The sequence below is a fragment of the Carex rostrata genome, chromosome 28 (assembly GCF_964058835.1).
Source record: "Carex rostrata chromosome 28, lpCarRost1.2, whole genome shotgun sequence".
NCBI lineage: Eukaryota > Viridiplantae > Streptophyta > Magnoliopsida > Poales > Cyperaceae > Carex > Carex rostrata.
In genome coordinates, this window is record NC_135945.1 from 4,121,810 (window position 1) to 4,146,775 (window position 24,966).

At 33.7% G+C, this 24,966-nt stretch overlaps 5 protein-coding genes across 8 annotated transcripts in view; 4 read left to right on the forward strand and 1 right to left on the reverse strand.

Annotated features, from left to right (window-relative positions):
• The window catches only part of LOC144545561 (F-box/FBD/LRR-repeat protein At1g16930-like), a 70,847-nt gene that overhangs the window by 36,564 nt on the left and 9,317 nt on the right, over positions 1-24,966 (forward strand). The gene's annotated exons all lie outside the window — the stretch shown is intronic.
• The window catches only part of LOC144545560 (putative F-box/LRR-repeat protein At3g18150), a 78,885-nt gene that overhangs the window by 34,828 nt on the left and 19,091 nt on the right, over positions 1-24,966 (forward strand). The gene's annotated exons all lie outside the window — the stretch shown is intronic.
• Positions 699-24,966, forward strand: part of LOC144545443 (F-box/LRR-repeat protein At3g59200-like) — a 69,697-nt gene continuing 45,429 nt past the window's right edge. The window contains exon 1 of the mRNA XM_078294021.1: positions 699-1,806. Coding sequence (XP_078150147.1) covers positions 699-1,745 — 1,047 coding nt within the window. The 3' untranslated portion in view covers positions 1,746-1,806. The remainder of the gene's footprint in view (positions 1,807-24,966) is intronic.
• Positions 6,902-10,450, forward strand: LOC144545714 (histone deacetylase 3-like). Its single transcript, XM_078294261.1, has 5 exons — positions 6,902-7,498; positions 8,997-9,437; positions 9,798-10,028; positions 10,243-10,312; positions 10,408-10,450. Exons 1-4 carry the CDS (start codon positions 6,965-6,967, stop codon positions 10,300-10,302), a joined length of 1,266 nt encoding a protein of 421 aa, XP_078150387.1. The 5' UTR covers positions 6,902-6,964; the 3' UTR covers positions 10,303-10,312; positions 10,408-10,450.
• Positions 12,629-24,930, reverse strand: LOC144545559 (F-box protein At4g22280-like). Of its 3 annotated transcripts, none has more exons than XM_078294129.1 (4): positions 24,814-24,930; positions 23,667-24,640; positions 13,223-13,384; positions 12,629-12,917 (listed from the first exon to the last, which is right to left on the reverse strand). In XM_078294129.1, exons 2-4 carry the CDS (start codon positions 24,588-24,590, stop codon positions 12,732-12,734), a joined length of 1,272 nt encoding a protein of 423 aa, XP_078150255.1. In that variant the 5' UTR covers positions 24,591-24,640; positions 24,814-24,930; the 3' UTR covers positions 12,629-12,731. The 3 variants fall into 3 exon arrangements, with proteins under 3 accessions (XP_078150255.1, XP_078150256.1, XP_078150257.1); XM_078294130.1 differs by having other exon boundaries at positions 24,784-24,891; XM_078294131.1 differs by lacking the exons at positions 12,629-12,917; positions 13,223-13,384 and adding exons at positions 22,134-22,423; positions 22,992-23,150.

Genomic DNA, 24,966 nt, shown 5'->3' on the forward strand with positions numbered 1-24,966 from the left:
TGTTGGGAATCAATGTCTATTTTGCTTGTTAAAAATAGGAAACTTAGTTGAAATAATATGTCGCTCATTTTCAATTCAACTTTCAAATCATTTATGTGTTTACATAATTTTTCGAATATAATTAAAGTGTGAATTGAGAGAGAAAATCAAAGTAAAACCATGATCCGGATCATGGACATTTAAGTTCTAAGATATCAAAAGAAATTTATAATTTTAAAACTATAAATGAAAAAATCTTCCTTTTTTTTCCAAGAGCTTATTTATTTCCTTCTTGCGCTTCTTATTTATTTCCCTCCTTCTCTTCGCCTACTTCCCTCGTTTTTCTACCAATGCGACTTCTCCTCCCAACCAAATTGGTAGCGGGCTAGCAACAAGTTGAGCTGGTATAATTATTTACTGCTGGTGCTATTATTGCTATATCTAGTTTCACCTTTTTTAGTTAGTTTTTCATTACAAATTAGTCTTGGGAATTGCTCAAGTATGCATGGATAAATATTTACGTAGCCAAAAATAGGGTACTGGGGCGGCGGGGCCATTGTATTATTTTGATAATTATATAAGAAAGGCATCTGAAGAATATTGTTCCTTTTAGTTGAGATCTGGTTCCTCCTATTCCATGGATTTCTAATTCATGACTCAGTGGAATCCTATTGTAATACGTGTCCATATGTGTTCCTCCTATTCCTGACTACATTGTAATGCTGGAATTCTGCATGCCAGATGTTTACATGGAGATTGTAGAACATGACCGGATCAGTAGCTTGCCTATTGAGGTTTTGACCCATATCCTTTCGTTTCTGAGCACGAAAGAGGCCATTTACACGTGTGTTTTGTCGAAAGCATGGAGAAAGATTTGGAGTACCATGCCAATTCTGAATTTCAATTCCTGTGAATTCTTGATGGATGAGCAGGATGGTGATGAAGGGAGAAAATCTGGGGCTAGGTTTGAGCGGTTTGTGCGAGGTATTTTGGACAATGGGGAATCAACGAACTTGGATATAGTTCATTACTCGCGTCAAATTCATTGGAGTGAAGCTCTTGTCTCTATGGAATGGCTTGATCATGTGGCACTTCTAATGCCACGGGTGATCCATATTGACATTGATGGAAACTTTTATGAAGTAGATTTACCTGATTTAATTTTCTCTTGTGCAAGTCTACAACGCCTTGTGATGAAGTTCTGCCATGATTGCTTGAGACCCGTCATTAAACCAACGTCAATTTACTTGCCTTCTCTTAAAGTTTTACGGCTGAATTGTGTAGAGCTCCTTGATGATTTTGCACAAATGCTTTTCATGGGCTGCCCCTCTCTTGAAAGGCTGTATTTAAGTTTTTGTGCGTTGTGTTTTTCTAGCATTTCATCTATGAAGTTGAAGAAGTTGCGTCTTTATGCATGTGATCAGTATGAGGAAATACAAATTTCTTGTCCAGATCTTGTCTCTTTGTTTATCACTTGTGGTGCAGAAGATAATTTTTTGGGCATTTCATTGAACGACATGACATCTCTAGTAAATGCCACTGTCAAATTATATTATTATGGTGATGAAATGCTAGTTCTAAACATTTTTGGTGGTCTTTCAAAAATTACAAATTTAAAGCTTCGTTTGGTCTATCCTAACTTGAAGGTACGTATACTATTTTGTCAGCCCTATAAAATAGATATGACACATTTATTTTCCTTATTTGTAGTTGTTAGGAACAAAAAAATGATCTGTAACAGAATTACATTTTCTTGCCTAACATAGCACATGGCATATTGCCTTACTTTTTGGTAATTAATAAAAATGTCTGGACATGAATTTCCAAGTATGATACTGTAATGTATCTTGGTTGTGGTTTCTGGAGAATCTTTGGTTGAAGTTTGCTAACAAAATTTTACATGATCATTTGATTCTATGTGCTTGTAATTCTTTCTTTAACGGAATCATCCTTCTCAGTTCTTTTCCATACTAAATCAGGCTGCTTGTATAATTATTTACAAACTAAACCCAGAAATTGTAGTCATCATTACTCGTTGAGGTGTATGGATTTTCATGTGTAATTAAGTTCTGTTGTTTGATGCAGCCAGATTAATCTACCCTTTCGAGATGTTGCTCGTTCAAGATTAAATATCGGTATGTCACTGTTAAAAGTATTTTGTTCTTGTTTGCAATGAAGGGACAATTGGAGAAAGATATTCTCAACTGGAGAAAGTTTAACAACTTGAAGAAATTGTGCATAGAAATATGGAATATAAGCTGTGACATTTACCTGATAGCTTGTTTTCTCAAGCATTCTCCTAATTTAAAAGAGCTCACTTTGGAACTTTTTGCGGTAATCTCTCTCTCTCTCTCTCTCTCTCTCTCTCTCTCTCTCTTATCAATTAACTAATTAAGACGCTTTGGTTACCATTCAGCTCAGTAAAATTAATACAAGGATTGAATTATATATGTCCTTTCCTTCTGATACAATAAATGCATTTGCTTTAATGACTTATAATTTGTACTGCCTGTTACTACACTTGTCCAGTCTGATTACGACATTATTTTCCTAAAATACTTTTCTCATTCTGTGCTTATAAATGAAAGGAGTCATAACTGAGGCAAATTGGTTCTGGTCTCTTACAAATGAAGTAAAATGCCGGTCTGCATAAACTATATTACAACTATCAGTCAAGTGCTGTAGTAGTATGAGTTGATGATGATCACTACTGCTCTTTGAATATCATCATAAAATATCTCAGCAATCAACTTTTTTTTTCTTATTATCGTAACAGAGCCCGGGTGATACACAACAAGAGGCATTGGGGGATGTTTCATTCCAGCATGAGTATCTTGAGACAGTTAAAATCAAATGTTGAAGTAATTCTCAATGGGTTAGTAATCTGATCAAAATTTTGGATAAATATGTAAAGAAAATAGGGAATATTATCATAAGATAGTCATTTATTGTTATGTTAGTTTGTCAAGCATCCCTCCTAACACTTGACAAGTTTGGTTTGATGTTTCTTACATATTAGGTTTTTTAGGACTTCAGTTCTCTTCAGTTTCTTTCTTTTATGTTCAACTTGTTTAACTTTGCTGAGAACTTCCCGATGTATCTGTTTTGCTATTGATATTTTTTTATCCTTGTTGTTTACTTGTGAGTTATTATGACATGCAAAGACATGACCAAATTTGTGTCTAACAATTTTGTGCTATCATGAACAGAATTATTTGCTTCTTCGGATTACTAACATCTCTCATTGATAGGGTACTCAAATGGAACTATTAACACTATACTTCTTATGAAAAAAAAAGTAGTCCGAGGTATTAAGAATGAACCTTTTTGACTTGGTGGAACCAAAATAATCATACCGTGTGATCAAGAGAATCATTCACAAAGATCAAGTGCAGGAGAGTATACATCACAATTGTTTATGTCAACCAACATAATTACTCGAAGAAAAGCAAAATTAGATCTAAATGGGCTGCTTGACCACTCTCCTTGTTACTGCACATATAGATAACACAAGTTTTTAGCACAAACCATTATAATTTTTAACTGTATATTTAACAATATGAAAATTATTTTTAGTGCGTCACAATGATGTGGAGACATATCAGAGAGTGATTTGTTAATTTGAAATGAAAAAGAAGTTGGTTTCCATGTCTTAGCGATGATTTCAAAGAGAATATTATTTATTTTACCCATCAGAACATGTTAAGTTTAGGATTGTCCCAATTATTACGATTCAGTTAAATTTTATTTGATTACCAGTAATGCAAATTTTTGCGACTGCATATCCATGGCGTGCTTCTGATACTGAATAAAGACTGGTACAGGAGTGTACTGGTTAAAATCGGTGATCTGTATGAGCGTGTGGATAAATTGTCTAGCAAGCTGAGCAATGCTGTGATCAAGACTTTGGATTTATATGTAAAGAAAATAGGGAATTTGATCATAACTTAATCCGTTATTATCTTAGTTTATCAATCATCCCTTGTAACTCCTGACAAGTTATGTGTGGGTATTGATTTATTTTTAATGTTAAAGTTAGTAATGTTAACTTGTATTGAGAGCTGTTTTGTGTCGTTTGTGTATTGAACCCTAAAGCCTGCATTTTATGCCATTATAGTGATGGCAGCGGTCTGCCATTGTTGATCAGAGCTGACCAATCAAAACTGAATGTGTTGGTTTACACCATGATCTGAGCTTGACCAATCGAACTTGTTAATCTAATCTGAAGTGTTTGGTTTTCATTGTATGTTGATATCAAATAATGGCACATCTGCTGCCTTTAACGGATTTTGATGTATTGCTATTTTGTTATATAAATTGGATGAAAAATTGTATTCCCCATATCAATATTTTTTTTCTATTGATTAATGGGAAGAATTTAGATTGCCTTCCATATATAGCATAGTAAACCAAATAACCATATTTGGAAAACATTGGATGTGAGTACAATCAATTTATTTATTTATTTATTTGCCAGGCTTTTATTTATAGATAGAAACTTAGAAAGTTTTACATTACATCGCCTTAAAAGCAGGGAAGTTTTACATTACATCGCCTTGGGAGGACCGACGGTACGAAGGATGACAAGCGATGGGCTGATACAATTCTGGTGGAAGACGAGGACAAAGATGACACCATTAGAGCGACAGAAATGGGATAGATACTGGGCAGCGGGATGTTGGGCCTTGTGGAAGGAGCGGAACAGACGACTATTCACGCAGAAGAGATTAACGCCTCAGCAGTTGTCACAACTAGCGCAGCAGGATGCAGCTAATTGGATGACTATAGGCAAACAACGTGTACAAGTTACTGGGATAGGATAGGTTGAGAGTATTTCTGGTGGTCCTTGTAAATATTTAGTATTAATTTCTCCTTAAACGAGCTTTGTAATTATAATTTCTTACCAATCAAAATGTCGGCTATGTCGACCTTCAAAAAAAAGCAGGGAAGATATAACCCATGTAATTAAACATTTGTATCCTATCAAAATTTGCCAATTTGTGGGCTTAAGACCCTTCCCGGGAAATATACAAACATTTGAATCCCCTGGGCCCCAAATATCGGGGGAAAAAAAAGAAAAAAAAAAAAGAGGGATGTCGACTATGAAAATTCTGGGTTTTGAGTCACCCGTTGAATCGTCAAATATCGCTGAAAAAGGCGAGAGCTTTAAGGTTTCACAAAAATAGATCCAGTACCTTCTTAATAGATTTTTCATCAATTAATTTGATAAACATCAGAGACATGGTGCTTAATTTTGTTGGTTTAAAGAGAAGCATAAAAATGAAAAAAATAAAATAAAATAAATCTAATAAGTCATTAATTATTATGAGTTTACGACAGTGATTCTTTATTTTTCTCTTTAATAATTCTGAAATTAAATTAAAGTCATCATCTACTTTGGTTGAAATGGAGACGATCCGATATCTCTATATTGTGCATCTTAAATTGAATTTGCTGTGCTGAAATTCTAATGGCTGTGATTGATTGAATTTGAATCTTCCAGTTAAATGATATGTTTTTCTTTGATTAAATACATCCTTCATACGTGTAGAAGTCTAAAGTTAGTTCAAATTAGACCCGCTACATGTATAGCCACACATCTTGTCACAAATATTGAACCCGCTACATGATAATGACGTCACTAATGACGAAAACAATAGCTGTTCGCCTTCAGAAGCAATGTTTCCAGCTCTAAGAATGGATAGACGCGTTCTATATGCTCATATGATATATACACATTCATGTGGGTCCCACTCTGTCAATGATTTCTGTTCTATGGTTCTCATTAAATGCAATACAAGTGTTTGAGAACTGAATAATATAATTAAACAGGATGCTCCAATAACTATCGGTGGCGAATAATCCAATAAATATCCAATAAAAGAAAACTTCGTTTACTTTTGTTTTGTTTTCTTGTTTCAAAATTTATATTTAATAAATTAAAAAAGATTATGAAACGAAATATTAAATATATCTGCAAAGTGGCTTGGTTAGAACACCCTAGTTCTACTCGAATTTATATTACTATTGGTAAATTTATCAGCAATTATTTGTGTTGTTTTGTATTATATAGGTTTTAGAATTTTAAAAAAAATTATGTTCAAAATATATATTCAGAATTTTAAAAATTATCATCATTAAGATTTTAAATTATTGTGAAATATATGTTATTATTGTGGAGAAAAATTCAAAAGATAATTCTAATTATAATAATAATTGATACAAAATAAAAGAAAAAAATACAAATATTTTCAAAACAAAATTCCACGTATTCGTAACTAGAACGCTTTGAGATACCTTAGAGATCCGTTATTAGAAGGATTCTATTAGTATTAACATATCTTAGATAGAAATCCTTTTTTTTTATAGAAAAGTATATTTATAATTTCGATGGCAGTACAAATTATTGTTGGAAATAGTGATTGTAATTATAACTTACATATGCTAATGACGATTAACTTAGCTTGATAAAAAAAATATTATTGTTAATTTAAAACAAATGAGAATCCTGTATAAGCTTTTAGTAGGATTCATAGTGACAAATTAATTATTCAGATTTGATTCGACAGAGTCAAAGTTCATAATTTGAATATAACTTAGAAACGATTCGGTCTCACAAGAAAGAATTTTTTTTTTTTCATTTAAGTCATAAATAATTTGTAAAATTCATTTTATTCGCATTTTGTTCACAAATAATTTAATAAAAATTTAATCAATTCACGACTAAAACACAAATATTATTACTATAATAAGTCCAAATAAACTTTAAAGCACAACAAACAGCGCTCTACATTTCGGTCAAACGGATGCGCACTAATGGATCCCAAATATTTCAACTGTAGCTCAGTCTCCTAAAATCCGATTCGATCTCCTTCCCTCGCCTGATCTCTCACTATAAAATCACATTTCTCACCTCCAGCATCATTCTCCACCCCCACTCTCTCTCTTTCTCTGATAAGTGATATCTATCTAGCCATCTCTTTCCATGGAAATTGGTACCAACTCTCTCCATTCTCAGTCCTGCACAGACGCAACCAAGCGTCGGGTCTCATACTTCTACGAGCCTAACATCGGCAACTACTACTACGGAAAGGATTATTTCATGAAACCGCACCGGATCCGAATGGCTCATTCTCTGATCGCCAAATATGACCTCCTCAGCCAGATGCGGGTTGTCAAACCCAAACCCGCCGGTTTTAGCGACATGTGCCAGTTCCATTCAGACGACTACATTGCCTTCCTTCGTAATATCACACCAGAGAACCAATTAACCCGCCCGAAGGACCTGAACCGTTTCAATATGAACTCCGATTGCCCCGTTTTTGATGGCTTATTTGAATTTTGCCAGATTAGTGCGGGGGCCTCGATCGGTGCGGCAAGATGCTTAAACGAAGAATTGGATGATATTGCCATTAATTGGTCTGGGGGATTGCATCATGCGAAGAGGAGTGAAGCGTCGGGTTTTTGTTATGTGAATGACATCGTTCTCGCAATACTTGAATTATTAAAGAAGCATCAGGTATTCAATTAATCTTTCCTTCCTTTTAGTTCATTTATTAGTATTTCTGTAATTTCGGAGTTCTAACCCTAAGTAGTACCTTCTAATCGAGGATCTAAATCTACTGTTATTCCTGTGCATGAAGAGTAATCTTGCTATTTTTATTTTTTCAAATTCAGTTATTGAATTGTTTCGAGATGCATGCACATAAAATTAAACAACTAAATTCGAAAAAACAGAGATAACAAAATTACTGTTCACGGAAAGAAAATAATAGCGGATTTAAATCCTCTATTTTGGAAGCGAAGACGGGTTTACTCGTATCTCTTTTTGTTTTTTTTCTCTATTTTATTTTAATTTTTTGTTTAATACGGAAAGTAATATAATGGTCCGTGTCAGAACTCAAAAGAATGTTAGGGACTCGTGCAGTTTCTCTGATTGAAGGCCTTATTGTTCAATGGTAGGCCCATTTGTGGAAGTTTTGAAAAATAGAAAATAATGTATATCATTGGCCCATACAGAGCTAATATTTACTCTGATTAACACAGTACCAAATTATCCTGTCAAAAACTCTCATCTCAATCTCATCTCCATACTGGTTTAATACAAAATGATTATTTCCTTCTTCTGATCAGTATAATACTGAAATAGCCCTTTTAGATATAAAATAGAAAATAATTATACCTGTATTTTAAAGGAAATGAGTTTTCTCTAATACTAAATTATATACAACTAAAATTGGGGATCTTTATAAACATTGAATCTGAGTGAGGAGCGCATGTCGTGATGTATATAAGAAAATTTAAGGAACTTAAATTAATTTTACTACAATTTTTTTGGTCAATTTACAAAAAAGAAAAAAATGAAAAACAGATTAAAGTTTGTGGTTATTCCTTGGTAACCTACCAAAGCAAAGCATTCGAAGGAACCGGTCTCAACAAGTTTTCGCAGCTGAAAGTTTCGATAGAATTATATTCCAAACACTATGCATATGAGAAAATCTGAAGGAATTTGAATTTATTTTACTATCATCTTTTGGTAAATTTGAAAAGATTATTATCAGATTAAAGTATGAGGCTATTCCCTGGTGACATACAAAAGCAGAGCATTTGAAATAACCTGTCTCAAACAAATTTTCCTGACAAGAAGTTTTGCCAGGATACAATTGCAAACACTGAATATGACATAATCCAAAGGAATTTTGAATTGGTTTTTATTACCATTCTTGGTGAATTTACAAAAAGCTGGTTATTATCAATATTAACTTATTAAGTTTGAGGCTATTCCTTGGTAACAAGTTATCGCGACAAAAAATTTCGATATAATACAATTGAAAACACTGTGCATTCCACGGGTGCAAATGCAAAATGTAAGCTGCACCCCAGATATACTATAATTAAATTGTTTCTTTTAGGCTTAATTAATCATAAGTTCATAACTCATAAATATTACTTAGTTACTGTTTTTATTTTCACCTTAAAAAGACCTATTAATGAAGCTTCCTATTTTCTCTTTACAGCGTGTTTTATACCTAGACATAGACATCCACCATGGAGATGGTGTCGAGGAGGCGTTCTACACCACCAACAGAGTTATGACCGTCTCTTTTCATAAGTTCGGGGACTATTTTCCTGGAACGGGTCATATTGATGATATTGGGTACAGCACTGGAAAACACTATGCCGTCAATGTGCCATTAAGGGATGGAATCGATGATGAAAGCTACCAGATGATTTTCAAACCAATTATGAGCAAGGTCATGCAGGTGTACCAACCGGGAGCAATTGTACTGCAGTGTGGGGCTGACTCACTGTCTGGGGATCGATTGGGGAGCTTTAACCTCTCTGTCAGGGGTCATGCCGAGTGCGTCAGGTTTATGCGATCATTCAATGTGCCTATGCTACTTCTTGGTGGAGGTGGGTACACAATTCGAAATGTCGCACGTTGCTGGTGCTATGAGGTAAGATCAGCTTGTTGTTAATTATTCTTGGTTGTTAAGTATAAGAAATTGCAAGCAATAATTTTCATTCATAAAAATGTAAAGCCATTGAAATGTATCATTGTTCTTGTGATTGACTTCATACGACCCCCAAAGCTTCAAACTAGTCAGCAATGTTATTCTTTAATTAAAAAAAATTTCCAGCAAAAAATCACAGTAAAATTAAAAAAAAAAGAGCATAAATACTATGGTGAAATTCTTATTTATTTATTGAAAATATAAGTACACAACCAATTTTTTTTTTTTTATTCATCGTATTGTCTTGCTATTTCTGTTGATCTTCCTTTTTTTTTTCCTAAAATAAAAACTATGCATATATAGACTGCAGTGGCCCTTGATGTACAAGTAGATGAGAGATTGCCAGAAGATGTTTACTCGGGGTATTATGGTCCTGCATTTTCGCTGATTGCACCGGCGAGTAACATGGAGAATTTGAACACAAATAAGTTTTTAAATGGTATAAAAGTAAAAATCCTGGAGAACCTTTCAAGGCTCGAGCATGCTCCAAGTGTCCCATTTCATGAAGTCGAAAATGATGTTGATGTTGATGAGGTATATATGGTAGTTTTGTCAATATCCCACCAATTATGGAAAATATACATTATGTATGTTTCTTCCAATATGAAGATGCGAAATTGACCCAAATAGCAAACTGAAATGGCTAACTAATTGTAACTGGTACCTATAGTCCTGGATGTTATATATGATGAACATATATATACAAGGTTGGTACATATTAAATTAATTAATTCATTGCTATTTGTAGGAAGACGAACAATATGGGGAACAAGATGATATTTACGACCTGCACAGTCATGATGACTAGGACTTGTAAAGTAATTTTTTTTTTTTTTTTGTTACTGTCATTATTTCGGCCATTTTTGTTACAGGATGCTGAGTATATTTGTTTAATTGTTTTTAATTATTGCAGCGAAGATGTGTACAACAATGTGGATATTTATTTTAATGTCTGGACATTTATGTATTTAAATATCTGTATTTTTCTTCTTTCTTTTGTTAAAACTGAGGGTCGACATGATATCTTGTGCAGAAAGTTCAGTAAAAGGCTTAATATATATTTGGATCCAAACCTGAAACGTTAACGGCCGACATATGATTTCTAATCTAAAAGGCTGAATGGTTATTGCTATATTGTTACAACCTCCTAAATTGCTGACTCTATTTTTCCACAGTATAAATTATTTCTTGACTTTCCATTTTGAAACAAAAATATGTATCAACCCTTTATCGGTGATTTTTAATTTATACCGTTTGATACTATAACTTATATATAGAATATTTTATAATTTTAGCTTTCATAGTTTGATATATTTTTATTGGTTGTAGTGTGCTGTAAAATAAAACTGATTGTTAATATAAGAAAGATATATTTCAATTTTTTTTTTTAAAAAAAACAAGAATCACGTACTGCTCACCAAAAGTGATATGAAAATAAATATGTTCTCCAATTAAACATTTGTATCCTATCCAAATTTGCCAATTTGTGGGATAATACCCTTCCCCTGAATCATACAAACATTTATCCCCTGTAACAACATAAGATATCCCAAATCTGCATCACCTCGGGATGTGCCTGCCAATCAATGCTAACCAGAACCTGATCCGTAGTCAGTAGATGCACCGGTTGGTAAGAGTCCGTGTAGAAAGACCATCAGCAATCAAGTGCTCTATAGCAACTAGCATACCTCCCAACTAAGCCAACGCCTTCAAATGAAACGTCAAAAAAGCTGATGAGTAATTGAGTAAACTAGTACCAACTCGCAACCTTTGAAACACAGAACAATCCATCAACCCAGCAAGAATGCATGGCCTACGCAGCAACACTGTGTCACATGGCTTCTTGGATTACCACCTGCACATCACTTGGAAGCCTTCCAGTTGTGACACTATTAAGTATTAACCATTGCCAACACTTAGTTTATAACAGATTGTGGATTCATCACCTTACTGGCATACATTTGCATACACCGAGCCTTTCAAATTGACCACATTAAATTTGCAAATACATATACTTCATAAACCTCTAGCTGCTGCCGGAAGTCGTGAAGTATTTGATGCAAAGGTCCCTACAAATCATGGGATCTCAACTAAATTGTTTACATCTTGACCGCCCACAATAGTGACAATTGAGCCAGGCAATGTCGGGCCAAGACTTGGTGTAGGACAATACCTTAATGTGAAATACAATTGTATTTGTTGCAAAACTTTTGTTAAAACAAAATAACATGGGAAAAGTAACATAATAATTAGTAAATTCATAACGTATGAACTTGGAAGTAATCAAACCAATCACTTTACAGAATGGGTCATGAAAGAAAACAAGAAAGAACTGACTCATACTGTAGCGGATTGGTCTCTTTTGATTGTGCAACTTGTTATACATCTGGCATGTCTCAAGTTCTTACATATCATTTTTGTCCCATTAAAAAACAAGAAACCTCATCTGTGTTCTTATTCTAATGAATGCATTTACTGAGGATGTCATGGTTTCCAGTGAAATGCTTTCACTATGAGGACGGTCAATGAACAATGAAAAAAGACCAGGACAAGAATTTGGAATTTGGTCAAATTGATGACAATGGATAAAACTCAACTCCAACGCATTAGAGGAGATGCCAAAGAGCAACAAATTACAAGACATTAGCTGCAACTTTTCAAACGAGGGGCAGCCAGTAAAAAACTCTTGCACGAAATCCTCATCGGGCTCTACACTGCACCAGCACAAAAATCCTCAGAGAAGGCAAATAAATTGACACCGGTTTAATGATGGTTTTCTTACCGGTGTAAGAAACATCTTCAGATGCTTTAGGCTTGCTAAAACCTAGCCACAGACTTTCACAATGCTTCATCACAGCCAGCATCAGAATCATCAATTCAGAATTCATCAGAATCATCAATTCAGAATTCATCAATATTAATGTCTAGAACCGACACGGCAGCCTATGTCTTTCTCCATCATTTTGACAAAATGCACATTTGAACAGCCACCTTCATGCTAAAACCTATCCAATTTTGATCAGTCCGCTCTGATCAACAATGGCAGACCGCTGCCATCATTACAATTTTACAATGGCAGAAAATGCAACTCTTAGGATTCAATACACCAAAACACAAAGGATGTCTAAACAATAAGGTAACAATACTAACTTCAACATTAAAAAGAAATCCATACCCAAACACAACTTGTCAGGTATTACGATGGATGATTGACAAGCTAACTAAGATAATAACGGACTAAGTTATTATCACATTCCCTATTTTCTTTACATATGAACCCAACAACTTGATTATAGCATCAATCAGCTCGCTAGACAATATACCCATATACATATGACCAATTTTAACTGTCTCAAGATACTCATGCTGGAACAAAACGCCTCCTGAAACCTTTTGTGGGGCCTCTTGTGTTTCACATTGGCTCTGTTAGAATGGGTAGAAAATCATAGGATGTTAGTGCACAATTGGTAACTTCATCAATCAAACTATTAATTACCGGACTTGTCTGATATGTTAACAGAGTTAACAAAGACTGGCATTTAACATGAGCGGTCTGGTAATAACAGGACTTAGTCCCTTTTAGGCCTCAATTCACTAATAAGCCCCAAATAACCACAGGATGTTAGTGCAAAATCCTATCCCTAGATTAACTTTACTAAATGGTAGACTTAAATAGTCTTCAATCTTAATTAGAGAGGGAAGGAGGGAGGAAGGGAGAGCGAGATTACCTCATTGAACAACAACAAACGAAGCTCTTTTAAATTAGGAGAATGCTTGAGCAAACAAGCTATGAGGTAAAAGTCATGGCTCATATCCCATTTTCCAGCCACAACAAGTTTCTTCAAATTGTTGAAATTTCTGCAGTTAGATATATCCTTCTCCAATTGTTCCTTCATTTAAAAAACGAACAAGAGCGTGATTTTTACAGGGAAACTGACCGGTCTTGCATCAAGCAATAGAAAAGGTATACAAAGCCATACACCTACACAAATGATGATTAATGCGATTTGTGGGTTTATTTTGGGGTCAATAATTCAAACAAATAGCTTGATTAGTATGAAAAAACTTGAGAAGTATAATCTGTACATAAAAGCAAATCAATGGCAAGCAGTCAGAAGTAAAATGATCATGTGGAACTAAAATAAACATGTAAATTTTGTTAGCAAATTTCAATAACAGGTGCCCCAAAAACCATAACTCTAGTTAGATACATGACATTATGATACTTTAAATTCATGTACACATTTTATGTTATGCAAAACAAAAATAACAATTTTGTTAATGAACATTTTGTTAACCCAACAAATAAGGGATTTTTTTTGTATTTTTAATTTTATAAGACCGGAAAAATGTATACCTTCAACACAAGAGTTTCCAAATGAAGCTTTAATTTCACAACATTTGAAAGGCAGCCAAAAAAGTTCAGAACTGGCACTTCAGCACTACCAGGATCCTGATATAACATAATGACAGCATCTACAAGAGATGACATGTTCTTCAATGAAATGACACCCCTTTGGAGATGAATTCTCATGAACACAAGATTAGGACAAGAAATTTGCATTTGCTCATGTAGATCACAAAAGTGCAAAGTCAACTCCTTTAACACTTAAGAGGAAATGCTTGAGAAATACAAATCACAACGAGATAGTTCCAGCCTTTCAAGAGAGGGGCAGCCCATGAAAAGTTTTTGTGAAAAATCATCAGGGAGTTCTACGCAATTTAGCTCTAGAAATTTCAGAGAAGGTAAATTTATTGATACCGGCCTAATGATGATTTTCACATTGGTGTAGAGAGACATCGAAAGATGCTGTAGGCATGCAGAGGAAAAAACTAAATCAGGCATATCTACTGAAATACCACCATAGCAATCAATGATGATATTGATCTGCAGTGGCATAAGAAGCAATACACGGTCAAGCCATCCGATAAAGGCATGAGTTTCCCACCAATGAAATTCACGATGGCAACAAACTCTTTGCAAGTTTGTTGGTGCTCGGTTATCCAAAAAACCAGTCATGAACCGCTCAAACCTAGCAACAGACATTCTTGATGCTTCACTACAGCCTTCATAGGAACAATCTACAAAGTTGCTGCAATAATAATCCTCGAATACCACAAAATCCTTCGGTTTGATGTTCAAAATCGGCACAGCGGCCCATGTGGTTTTCCAACTTTTGGATAAAACGCAGGTTTGCACAGCCTCTTTTGTGATCAGAAAGGAGAGGATATGGGTCAAAACCTCATCAGGCAAGCTACTGATCAGGTCATGTTCTACATTCTCTCTGCCACCATGATTCCTGGTCTTTTTCATCTTTCAAGCATTCCCACAAACATCTGGCATTCAGAACTCCTGCATAACAATACAGACATGAATCTCAACAAATATATAACAAGATTTTTTTTTTTTGAAAAAAAGGCTAAAAGCCCGTTCCATTAAAATGAAACAAGTACAACCAAGAGTCACAATTAATCCAAAACCAAATTAACAGAGCCATCGACATCAACATGCTGCCATAGTCCAAAGGTACTCAAAAACAAGGTTGACAGAGCCTAAATAGAGATCTATTAATAAAACCCCTTTATTTAATCTCTAGCTAAGTCATGTAAATCAAGGATTACTATCCATCTTCTTCCTGTGGATCCACGGCTGAGCCTTGCCCAGCGAATATGTCCAGTTGTGTGTCCTGTTCAGGTGCCAGAGCCTGTAGGGGAATTGCATCCAACTCACCCGGCAGCCATAGACCTGTAAAGGATTTGAACTTCTTCAAAGTGTTACCTAGCCAATAAGAAACCAGTGAGATAATGAGTAAAATAGTAGTCTTAAAAGATTTTGGTGTTAATTGTTGAAAACAGATTTCATTTCTAATTTTCCATAAAGTCCAGCATAGAGCACTGAATACAATAAGAAAGGATTGTTGTTGGCCATTCGGTAATGTAAATGAAAATGCAAGAACATCCTTGATGGAATGCCAATTCTGGTAAAATTGGTGACTAATACCCATCCAATACCAAATTTGTTGAGTAAATCTACATTTCAGAAAAAGATGGTTATGAGTTTCCTCTTGGGTACAGAAGTGGCATTTGGTACAGCCGGACCAACCTCGTTTTGCCAGATTTTTTTTGGTAAGTAGTTTATTATGAGTAAGAAGCCACATAAAAGTTCTTATTTTGTAAGGAATGGGTAGTGTCCATAGTACCATACTTTTATTCCTAATCACCCCTCCAAAAGTAAGAAATTTATAAAGGGACCTAACAGTAAATGCACCAGATGTTTCCCATCGCCACGAAATTTTGTCTGCAGCATGTGTAAATGAGATACCACTAAGTTTATGTAATATAAAGTGCCATTCTTGTAACAAAATGCCATCTAAGGACCGTCTAAACCTAACATTGTGTCCTTGGGAAGTGATTGTTTCGCTAAGAGAACAATTAGGGGTAGTACAAATTTCAAATAACTGAGGGAATTGTGTTGCTAGAGGGCACTGATTGTCCCAAGTGTCAGTCCAAAGTCGAAGCTCAGAATCGAAACCAGGTGTATAGGTAATACTACAATATCCTAGCTGTTCCAATTTGACTATCTCCCCCCAGAATGGAGAATATGCAATTTGAGAAGTGTTGCTATAATATTGGTACTGAATAATAGACTTCCACATGGATGAGTACGTTGGGTCTTTATATCTCCACCACCATTTCATAAGTAAAGCTATGTTCATTTGATATAGATTAAGAATTCCCATACCCCCAAATTCCTTAGCTAAACATGCTGTATTCCAATTCACTAATGCATATTTTTTCCTTTTTCTAACTGTTCCTTGCCAAAGAAAGCGACACCTAATCTGATCTATCCTTTTGATAATAGTGACAGGAATTTTATGTATTGAGAGAGTATATAGTGGGACTGATGACAATACCGAGTTAATCAATGTAAGTCTACCACCTATCGATATAAGTTGACCCTGCCAATTGGGGAGTTTCTTTTCGATCTTTTCAATAAGAAAATCCCAATCTTTTAATAAAGGTTTATGGTCGTGAAGGGGCAATCCTAAATATTTAATAGGAAATTTTCCTAAATATTTAGGAGGAACACATCTCAACTTCAAGGAAACAATCTTAATTTAGATGCCACTGCTCAAATTACCAATGGATACTAAAACTCTTTAGAAGTAGTAACAAATGTCAGTGAAGATTTAAACCAATTGCCCAAACAGATTTGGAATAACAAGTACTTTTCAGTTCAAAAGTCATGTCTTTTGTATCGGTTATAATAGCAATAGAAAGGTGAATTTTCTCGGAGTACAAAAACATGGGAAATCAAAACTGGAGGGGACATGGAAAAAAATAAAATAAAAAAGAACTTGAGAACAATAATTACTAGTAACCGCCTCAGTTGTTGTAATTTTGACCCAATAATCAGTGGCGGAACACCGTAGAGAGCAAAGGGGGCTAAGCACCCCTTATAAATTAACATTTTATATTTTAGTCCATTAAATTTTGTAATTCTCATATGTATTAATACCTTTTAGCCCCCCTTTTAAAATGAAATTACACTGTATTTGATTTCTATTTTCTAGTTCCGCCCCTGCCAAGAATAATACTCAAATTTCTCAACAAGACCAATGCAATTTCCATTCTAATTACCTATATGAAACCCAAGCACAATGCAATTCACCAGTAATCACACAATATAAACTTCTAAAACCCTAAAACTGTGTACCAAGTTCCAGGAAAACTAAAGCTGATCATGACATGAAACGGATATTAATTAGAAGCGAAATAGTTAGCAGTACCTTGTCGCGCTGAATCCAGACAGACCTCGTCACAACAATGGCAAGAGAAATGGAGATCTGATTCAAGGGGTATGAAAGGAAAAGAGGGTTTGGTAGAGAACTAGAGAAGCGTGTGAATAGGCGAGACGCGAGAGGACAAGGGTTTTAGGAGGGGAAGATTCGTAGCTCCGAGCCTCCGCCTCCGAATGTGAGTCCGCTTTGAGATTCGTAATAGATTAAAGCGGATTATTCAGATCTCATTTACCCGATATTGCACGAGTTCGGATCACCTAATGTAACTCAATTTTTAAGTTTAGATCCGGACCGTCCGATTCGAATCGGGACATCAGATTAAAGGGGCCCCTTGCGGTCCACCTCGGCCGGATTGGCTCAGATTTGAATCGGATGGTCCACATATAAATCCAAAAATTAGGTTACATTAGGGGATCTGAACCCATATTGCACTGGATCTGAAAAAATTGAGAGGAAGCATTTAGGTTTGTGAAATTGCTCCATGACACGAAATATATTACCAAACTTGTTTCTATTGCCCTTGAGAAAATAATATTTGCGGAGTGAGTCTATGGTAATATGCATATCATGATTTGGCACCGTGCTACGGCTCTATATTCGAGTTTTCGAATCCTAACGGTCGATCCGAACCGTTCATCTTGTTTTCCATATTAATATGTGTTTGGAGACCAAATTTTACATTTTTTGAAATTTTTTTACTATTTTTTTAGATTTATTGAAAATCACTGTTTTTGGATGGTCCAGAATTTTCAGATCAAGTGATTTTCTAAATATCTAAAAAAATAGTAAAAAAATTTCAAAAAATGTAAAATTTGGTCTCCAAACACATATTAATATGGAGAACAAGATGAACGGTTCGGATCGACCGTTAGGATTTAAAAACTTGAATATAGAGCCGTAGCACGGTAACAACCCGTGATATGCATATTACCATAGACTCACTCATATTTGCGTCACAAACTTTGTCCAACATCGAATCAGAAAGAAAAAAAAATTATGAGAAACAAATAAAAATTGTATTGCAAATCATATTCTTTTCGTGACTATCAAAATAATATTAAGTAGAAAATAAAATATTTTCTCATATTTTTGTGGTTCACAAATATACAAAATTAAATTGTTGCATCCATTATATTTTTTAAGAATTTGATCAACATAATCATCAAATGACTTAATAATCATGTATGCAAATTAATTGTATCTTTTCAGATCACGCGATCAATATCTAACGATCAGTAATCTCTTCTATTTCATCTTTCTTTTTCATAAAATTAGCCTCATATTATTACATGCATATTGTTTATTATTTATAAAATTATTTATTGTAAATTACTCGATAAATATCAAACAACAAAATCAAATTGTAGTCTCAAATATTATTTATAAAAAAAAATTTAGTAACATTTTGGTAATTAATAATGAAAGTGCACCAAAATCATTGTAACCGAAATTAATAAACTTATAAGGGTTGATCAGCATATCTCCAAAATTTCTCGAAAGATTACATATTATTTAATGTGTTCTACTTCTACAAAAAGTATGCATGCAGAAGAGCATCTACATCTCAGAAACTCAAATGAGTTTCTAAATAACTGTTAATTACTTTTTATAAATTATAATTTCTAAAATATCTAACCCTCACATTTCTAAAATTAATTTTAGAGTTTCTATTAAGCCACGTCAGCAACAAATTAAAAAAGAGAAATAATTTGAGCCAATCATTTGGCCAGCATGGAATTTATAAACAATTTTTTAATAAAAAACTTTACTGCATAGCTTATAAATAAGAAACTCTCTCGCATCCCTAAAACTAATTTAGAAACTACCACGTCATATTATAAATTCTAATAATTTCAGAAATGTAGATGCTTATTCTCAATAAAATTTTGTGTCCCATGCTCATTAATAATAGAGGAGGGTTCCAATGCCTCATTTTTTTTATACCTCATCATACCTCATATTTTATATCTTCATTTTCTTCATATTCAAAGTCTAAATTGGCGAAGAAATCTTCATTTTCTTCATATCCATACTAAAATATGGTTAGAAATGAATTTTTTTAATTTTTGAAATTTTTTTACTATTTTTTAAGATAGGTAGAAAATCACTATTTTTTGAACGGTTCAAAACAGTGATTTTGTACCTATCTTAAAAAATAGCAAAAAAATTTCAAAAAATATAAAATTTCATTTTCATGCATATTTTAGTATAAATATTTTGTTGAACAGTTCGGATCGACAATTTGGACTTTGAAAACGAAAATATAAAATATGAGATATGATGAGGTATGAAAAAAATGAGGCATTGGAACCCTCCTCTTAATAATAACCATTATTATTAAAATCGGATTGAACTGGATAATCATGTTGGAATAAACTGGAATTGGATTCGTTTAACATACCACATATGTTATTGAATCGCTAATGAACTAGTTTCCTTTGTTAAAAATTGCAACTACATTTAAAGAATATATATATATTTTTTAACTGTTTGTTTTTAGAATAATTATAACAAACCCCCCACTCCCATCCCCCCATTTTCCCCGCACTCTCTCTCTTCCTTAACTATCATATATCCCCCCACTAATTTTCCTAAAAGTTTCCTTTTATCCCCCCACTAATTATAAGAAACCCCCCACTCACATCCCCGCATTAATTATGCATTCCTCTAATAACAATTCCCGCGTTAATTATTGTTTTAAAAATAATCTGGGCATTAATTATACTGTTATCTAATAACAATCATTGTTAATAAATGCTTATCTGTTAATTGATGTTCAAAAAAATATTTATCATTATTTCTGAGAAGTATTTATCCATGTAACATATAGTATTTATCATTATGTCTGAAAGTATTTATCATTGATGTTTTACTATAAGTTGCAATTATGTCTGAGAAGTATTTATCTATGCAATACAAAGTATTTATCCATGTAACATAAAATATTTATCATTATGCATGAGAGTATTTATCATTGATGTTTTACTGAAAGTTGCAAGTATGCCTGAGAAGTATTTATCCATTTAACATAAAGTATTTATCCATATAATGTAAAGTATTTACCCATGTAACATAAAGTATTTATCATTATGTCTCAAAGTATTTATCATTGGGTGAGAGGATTGTTTATTTAATGGTCTCTAGTTGTGCGGGGACGATTAAAAAAAAAAAGAAATTTTGTGCGGGAACAATTAATGGATTGATTTATTCTTTAATAAATAGAGATCATTGCATAGAGTTTAATACCTGATAAATTCAAGTTAAATACTTTGATGCTTCAAGTTAAATACTAACAGTTTTTTAAATGCTCATTAATGATTGAGCGGTCCCCCCATGTTTAATGGTCCCCAGTTGTGCGGGGACGATTCAAAAAAAAAGGAAATTTTGTGCGGGGACAATTAATGGATTGATTTATTATTTCATAAATAGAGATCATTGCATAGGGTTTAATACCTGACAAATTCAAGGTAAATACTTTAATGCTTCAAGTTAAATACCCGCAGTTTTTTAAACGCTCATTAATGATTGAGCGGTCCCCCCATGTTTTTTTTGGCAGTATCTGCGGGGATAAATGCGGGGATAAACCTGCGGGGATTGTTATCACTGTCCTTGTTTTTAATATTGTTTTTTTCATGCAGCAAATGAAGAGAGTAAAAGTCAATAGCTAGAGTAGTAGACTACCATAACCGTACAAGTTCATGTGAGATATAGAAAGTACACAGAAAAGTTAGTACTTTATTTGTTTTGTGAAATTTGCACATAAAATCTCAAATGTTTTAGATATTTTAACTGAATTATTGTGTATTGTGTATATTTATTTCTTAAAAAAATGATTATTATTATTTTAGTATTAATTAAAAAAATTGTAACTATTTATCAAAATTACATCTTGATAATTATCAAATAAAAATAAATAAAATTGAGTGATTATATTTTTTTCCTATAAAGAGAAACATTCGTTCATTTTTATCATACTCAATTTGTTTTTTTTTTCCTCGCATTTTGTTACTAGTTATATCTCTCCAAAAACATCTTTATTTAATTAAGAGATAACACTACATGTGAGAACTATAAACTGTCCAGAGCTTACTAATTAAAATGACTTTATTTTTATTTTAAATATGTGATAATTATTTGCGTATTTGTATTGTTAAATTTACGTAACATTTATTCAATTCTAAAAATAGTTAATTTAATTTGCCTAATGTGTAGCACTTATCGAATAAAATATCAATTATTACAAGACATTAGTTAATAATCGAGCAATGAAAAAAAAATTAGAAAAAAATGTCAAATATTATGGAAAAATTTCCAAATTTGTAAAAAAATTAAATTCCAACTTCACACAAGTGTGTACGATTGTGGCGCAAACATCGTTCCGATTTTAAAAAAAAAAAAAAAAAACCGTTACCTTTTATCCAAAGTCATCAGTTCAATACTTCAATATGATATCTCAAGACTTATGTGTAATACTGGAGCTCCCTTCCATAAGAAAAATATCTTATTTGGATGAACATGCGCACAACATAACCATGATTACCAAATTTACCATAGAAACATTGAATCAACTGCAGAGTTAAGAAATAAGAATGACACATACCTTGTTAAATATAACCATACAAAAGAGGAAGAAAATAGCATTATACATGCAACTCCATTTATGGCAGCAGATGCATGTGCCATTACTGATATCTGCATACTATGCAAAACAAAAACTTCAGATTAGTTTAACAATTTTGATCGATCGCTCCGATCCACAATGGCAGACTGCTGCCATCAGCAATACAATGGCAGAAAATGACAACTCTTAGGGTTCAATACACCAAAGACACAATCGGGTCTCAAAATATGTTAACAATACTAACTTCAACATATAAAAATAAATCCATACCCAAACAAAACTTGCCACATATTACGAGGGATGTTTGATAAACTAATTAAGATAATAACATACTAAGCTATGATCATATTCCCTATTTTCTTTACATATCTACCCAAATTCTTGATCATAGCATTGATCAGCATGCTAGACAATTTACGCCCATACTCATGACCGATTTTCACCATCTCCAAATACTCATACTGGAACAAAACATCTTGTCTGGGCTCTTGTATTTGACCTAGGATCTGTTAGAATGGTAAGAAAATCACAAGTTAACATGAGATTTAATCAGCATATTCAAACAATTGGTAGCTTTGTCAACTCAAAACTATTAACAGTAGCAGTGTTTGCATAGACTGCCATTTAACTTGAGCAATCTGGTACCAGAAGGAATTAGCCTCTTTTAGGCCTCAATTCATTCATAAGCCCCAAATAACCATAGAATAATAATAGTATTTAAGGAAAATCAAGTTAGAACCAGACTGCTTGTTTAGAGAAAAAAGAACAAGAATAAATTGAACCTGACTGTAAAAGTATAGTACTGAAATATCATACTAATTATTATTCAATACATCGAACAAAAACTCAATTGTTATTCATTTGTATGAAGCAAAAAACTGGAACTTGAATGTACAAGTGTAGAACTAAAATCTGTACTGAAATCAAGCACTACTAATTATCATTCATTATATTGAACAAAAACCTAATTTCTATTCATTTGTACCAAAATGTTAGTACATAATCATATCCCTACATTAACTTTACTAGTCTTAATTAAATAGAGAGGGAGGGAGGGGGCGAGAGTGAGATTACCTCATTGGGCAACAATTCAAGCTCTTTCAAATTAGGAGAATGCTTGAGCAAACAAGCTATCAGGTGAAAGTCATAAAACATATCGCATGTTCCATCCACAACAAGTTTCTTCAAGTTGTTGAATATTCTGCAGTTAGGCATATCCTTCTCCAATTGTTTCTTCATTAAAAAAACGAGCAAGTAACGTGATTTTTGCAGGAAATTACTAACATTGTATTCTGAACATGTAACACATAAAAAAGTAAACTGATCGAGTTGCATCAAGAAATGCAACTTTCACGTATACAAAGCCACAAACGTACACAAATGAAGATTACTGCTTTCTGTGGGTTTATTTTGGTGTCGACAATTCAAACAAAAAACTTAAATTAGTATGAAAAAGAACAAGTAGAATCTGTATATAAAAGGAAATCAATTGCAAGCAGTTAGAAGTCAATGATCATGTGGAACTATAATAAACATGCAAACTTCGTTAGCAAACTTCAATAATACATGACATTACGATACTTTGAACTCATGTCTACACATTTTATTGACACAAAAGAAAAGGTCAGGCTACAAGGAATGAGTTTATGTTATGCAAAAAAGAAACAATTATATTAATGAACATTTTTGTGAACCCAACAAATAAGGAAAGTTTTGTAGTTATTTTATAGGACTGAGAAAAAAGTATACCTTCAACACAGGAGTCCCAATATGAAGAACTAATTTTGCAGCATTTGAAAGACTACCCAAAAGATTGAGATTCAGCACATCATCACCAAATAATGCGATGTTAACATTTACAAGAGATGACATGTTCTTCAATGAAATGCCATCCCTTTTGAGATTAATCGTCATGCACAGGGATATAAGATGAGGGCAAGAAATTTGTATTTGCTCATATAGACTACAATTGATCAAAGTTAACTCTTTTAACACTTCAGAGGAAATGCCTGAGAAATACAAATCACAACTACATAGTTTCAACCTTTCAAGAGAGGGGCAGCCCATGAAAAGCTTTTGATCAAAATCATCAGGGAGCTCTACCCAAGTCAACTCTAGAAATTTCAGAGAAGGTAAATTTATTGATACCGGCCTAATGATAGTTTTCACTCTGGCGTAGAGAGCAATATTAAGATGATGTAGGCTTGCACAGGAGAAAACTAAATCAGGCAAATCTAATGAATTATCAGTACCACCGGTAATCAAGATATTGATATCCAGTGGCATCAGAAGAGCTACATGGTCAATCCATCCAACAGAGGCATCATGTTCAAAACTATGAATATGACGCGCACAACGAACCCTTTCCAAGTTTGTTGGCGCTCGGTTGTCCAAAAAACCGGTCATCAACCGCTCAAACCTAACCACAGACATTATCAATGCATTTTTACAACCTCCACTGCAATCATCAAATGCTGCACTGCAATCATGAACCCCTACTTTCTCAAATCCATCATGGTTGATGTCTAGGATCGGTACAGAAGCCCATATGTTTATCCATCTTTGGGACAAAACGCAGGTCTGCACAGCCTCTTTCGTGCTCAGAAACGAGAGGATATGAGTCAATACCTCATCAGGCAATCTACTTATACTGTCAACCTCAACATTGTTCATCTTTCAGCGTTCAAAGAAGAATTTTGTGAAGCACCTTTTGTGCAGGATTCCTGTTTTACAATAAGAGTTTCCCCAAGTCATGAATTAGAATCTATGGAATAGGAGGAACCAGATCTGAACTAAAAGGTCTATACTTGCAATTACGAAGACTAGTAATTTGTAATATTAAATAGAAGACAAAAATAAATCTAACAATAATAGCATCGACAGTGAATAATCGTACCAGCTCAACTTGTTTCTAGATCCGAATTGAGATCGCCGCCACAATTTCTCCGCTGCTAGTCCGCTACCAACCAAATTGCTGCTAATTATGTTGGGAGGATAAGTGTAGTGTTTGTAGAGAAATAATGAAAAATGCAAAAAAATAAAGGGGGAA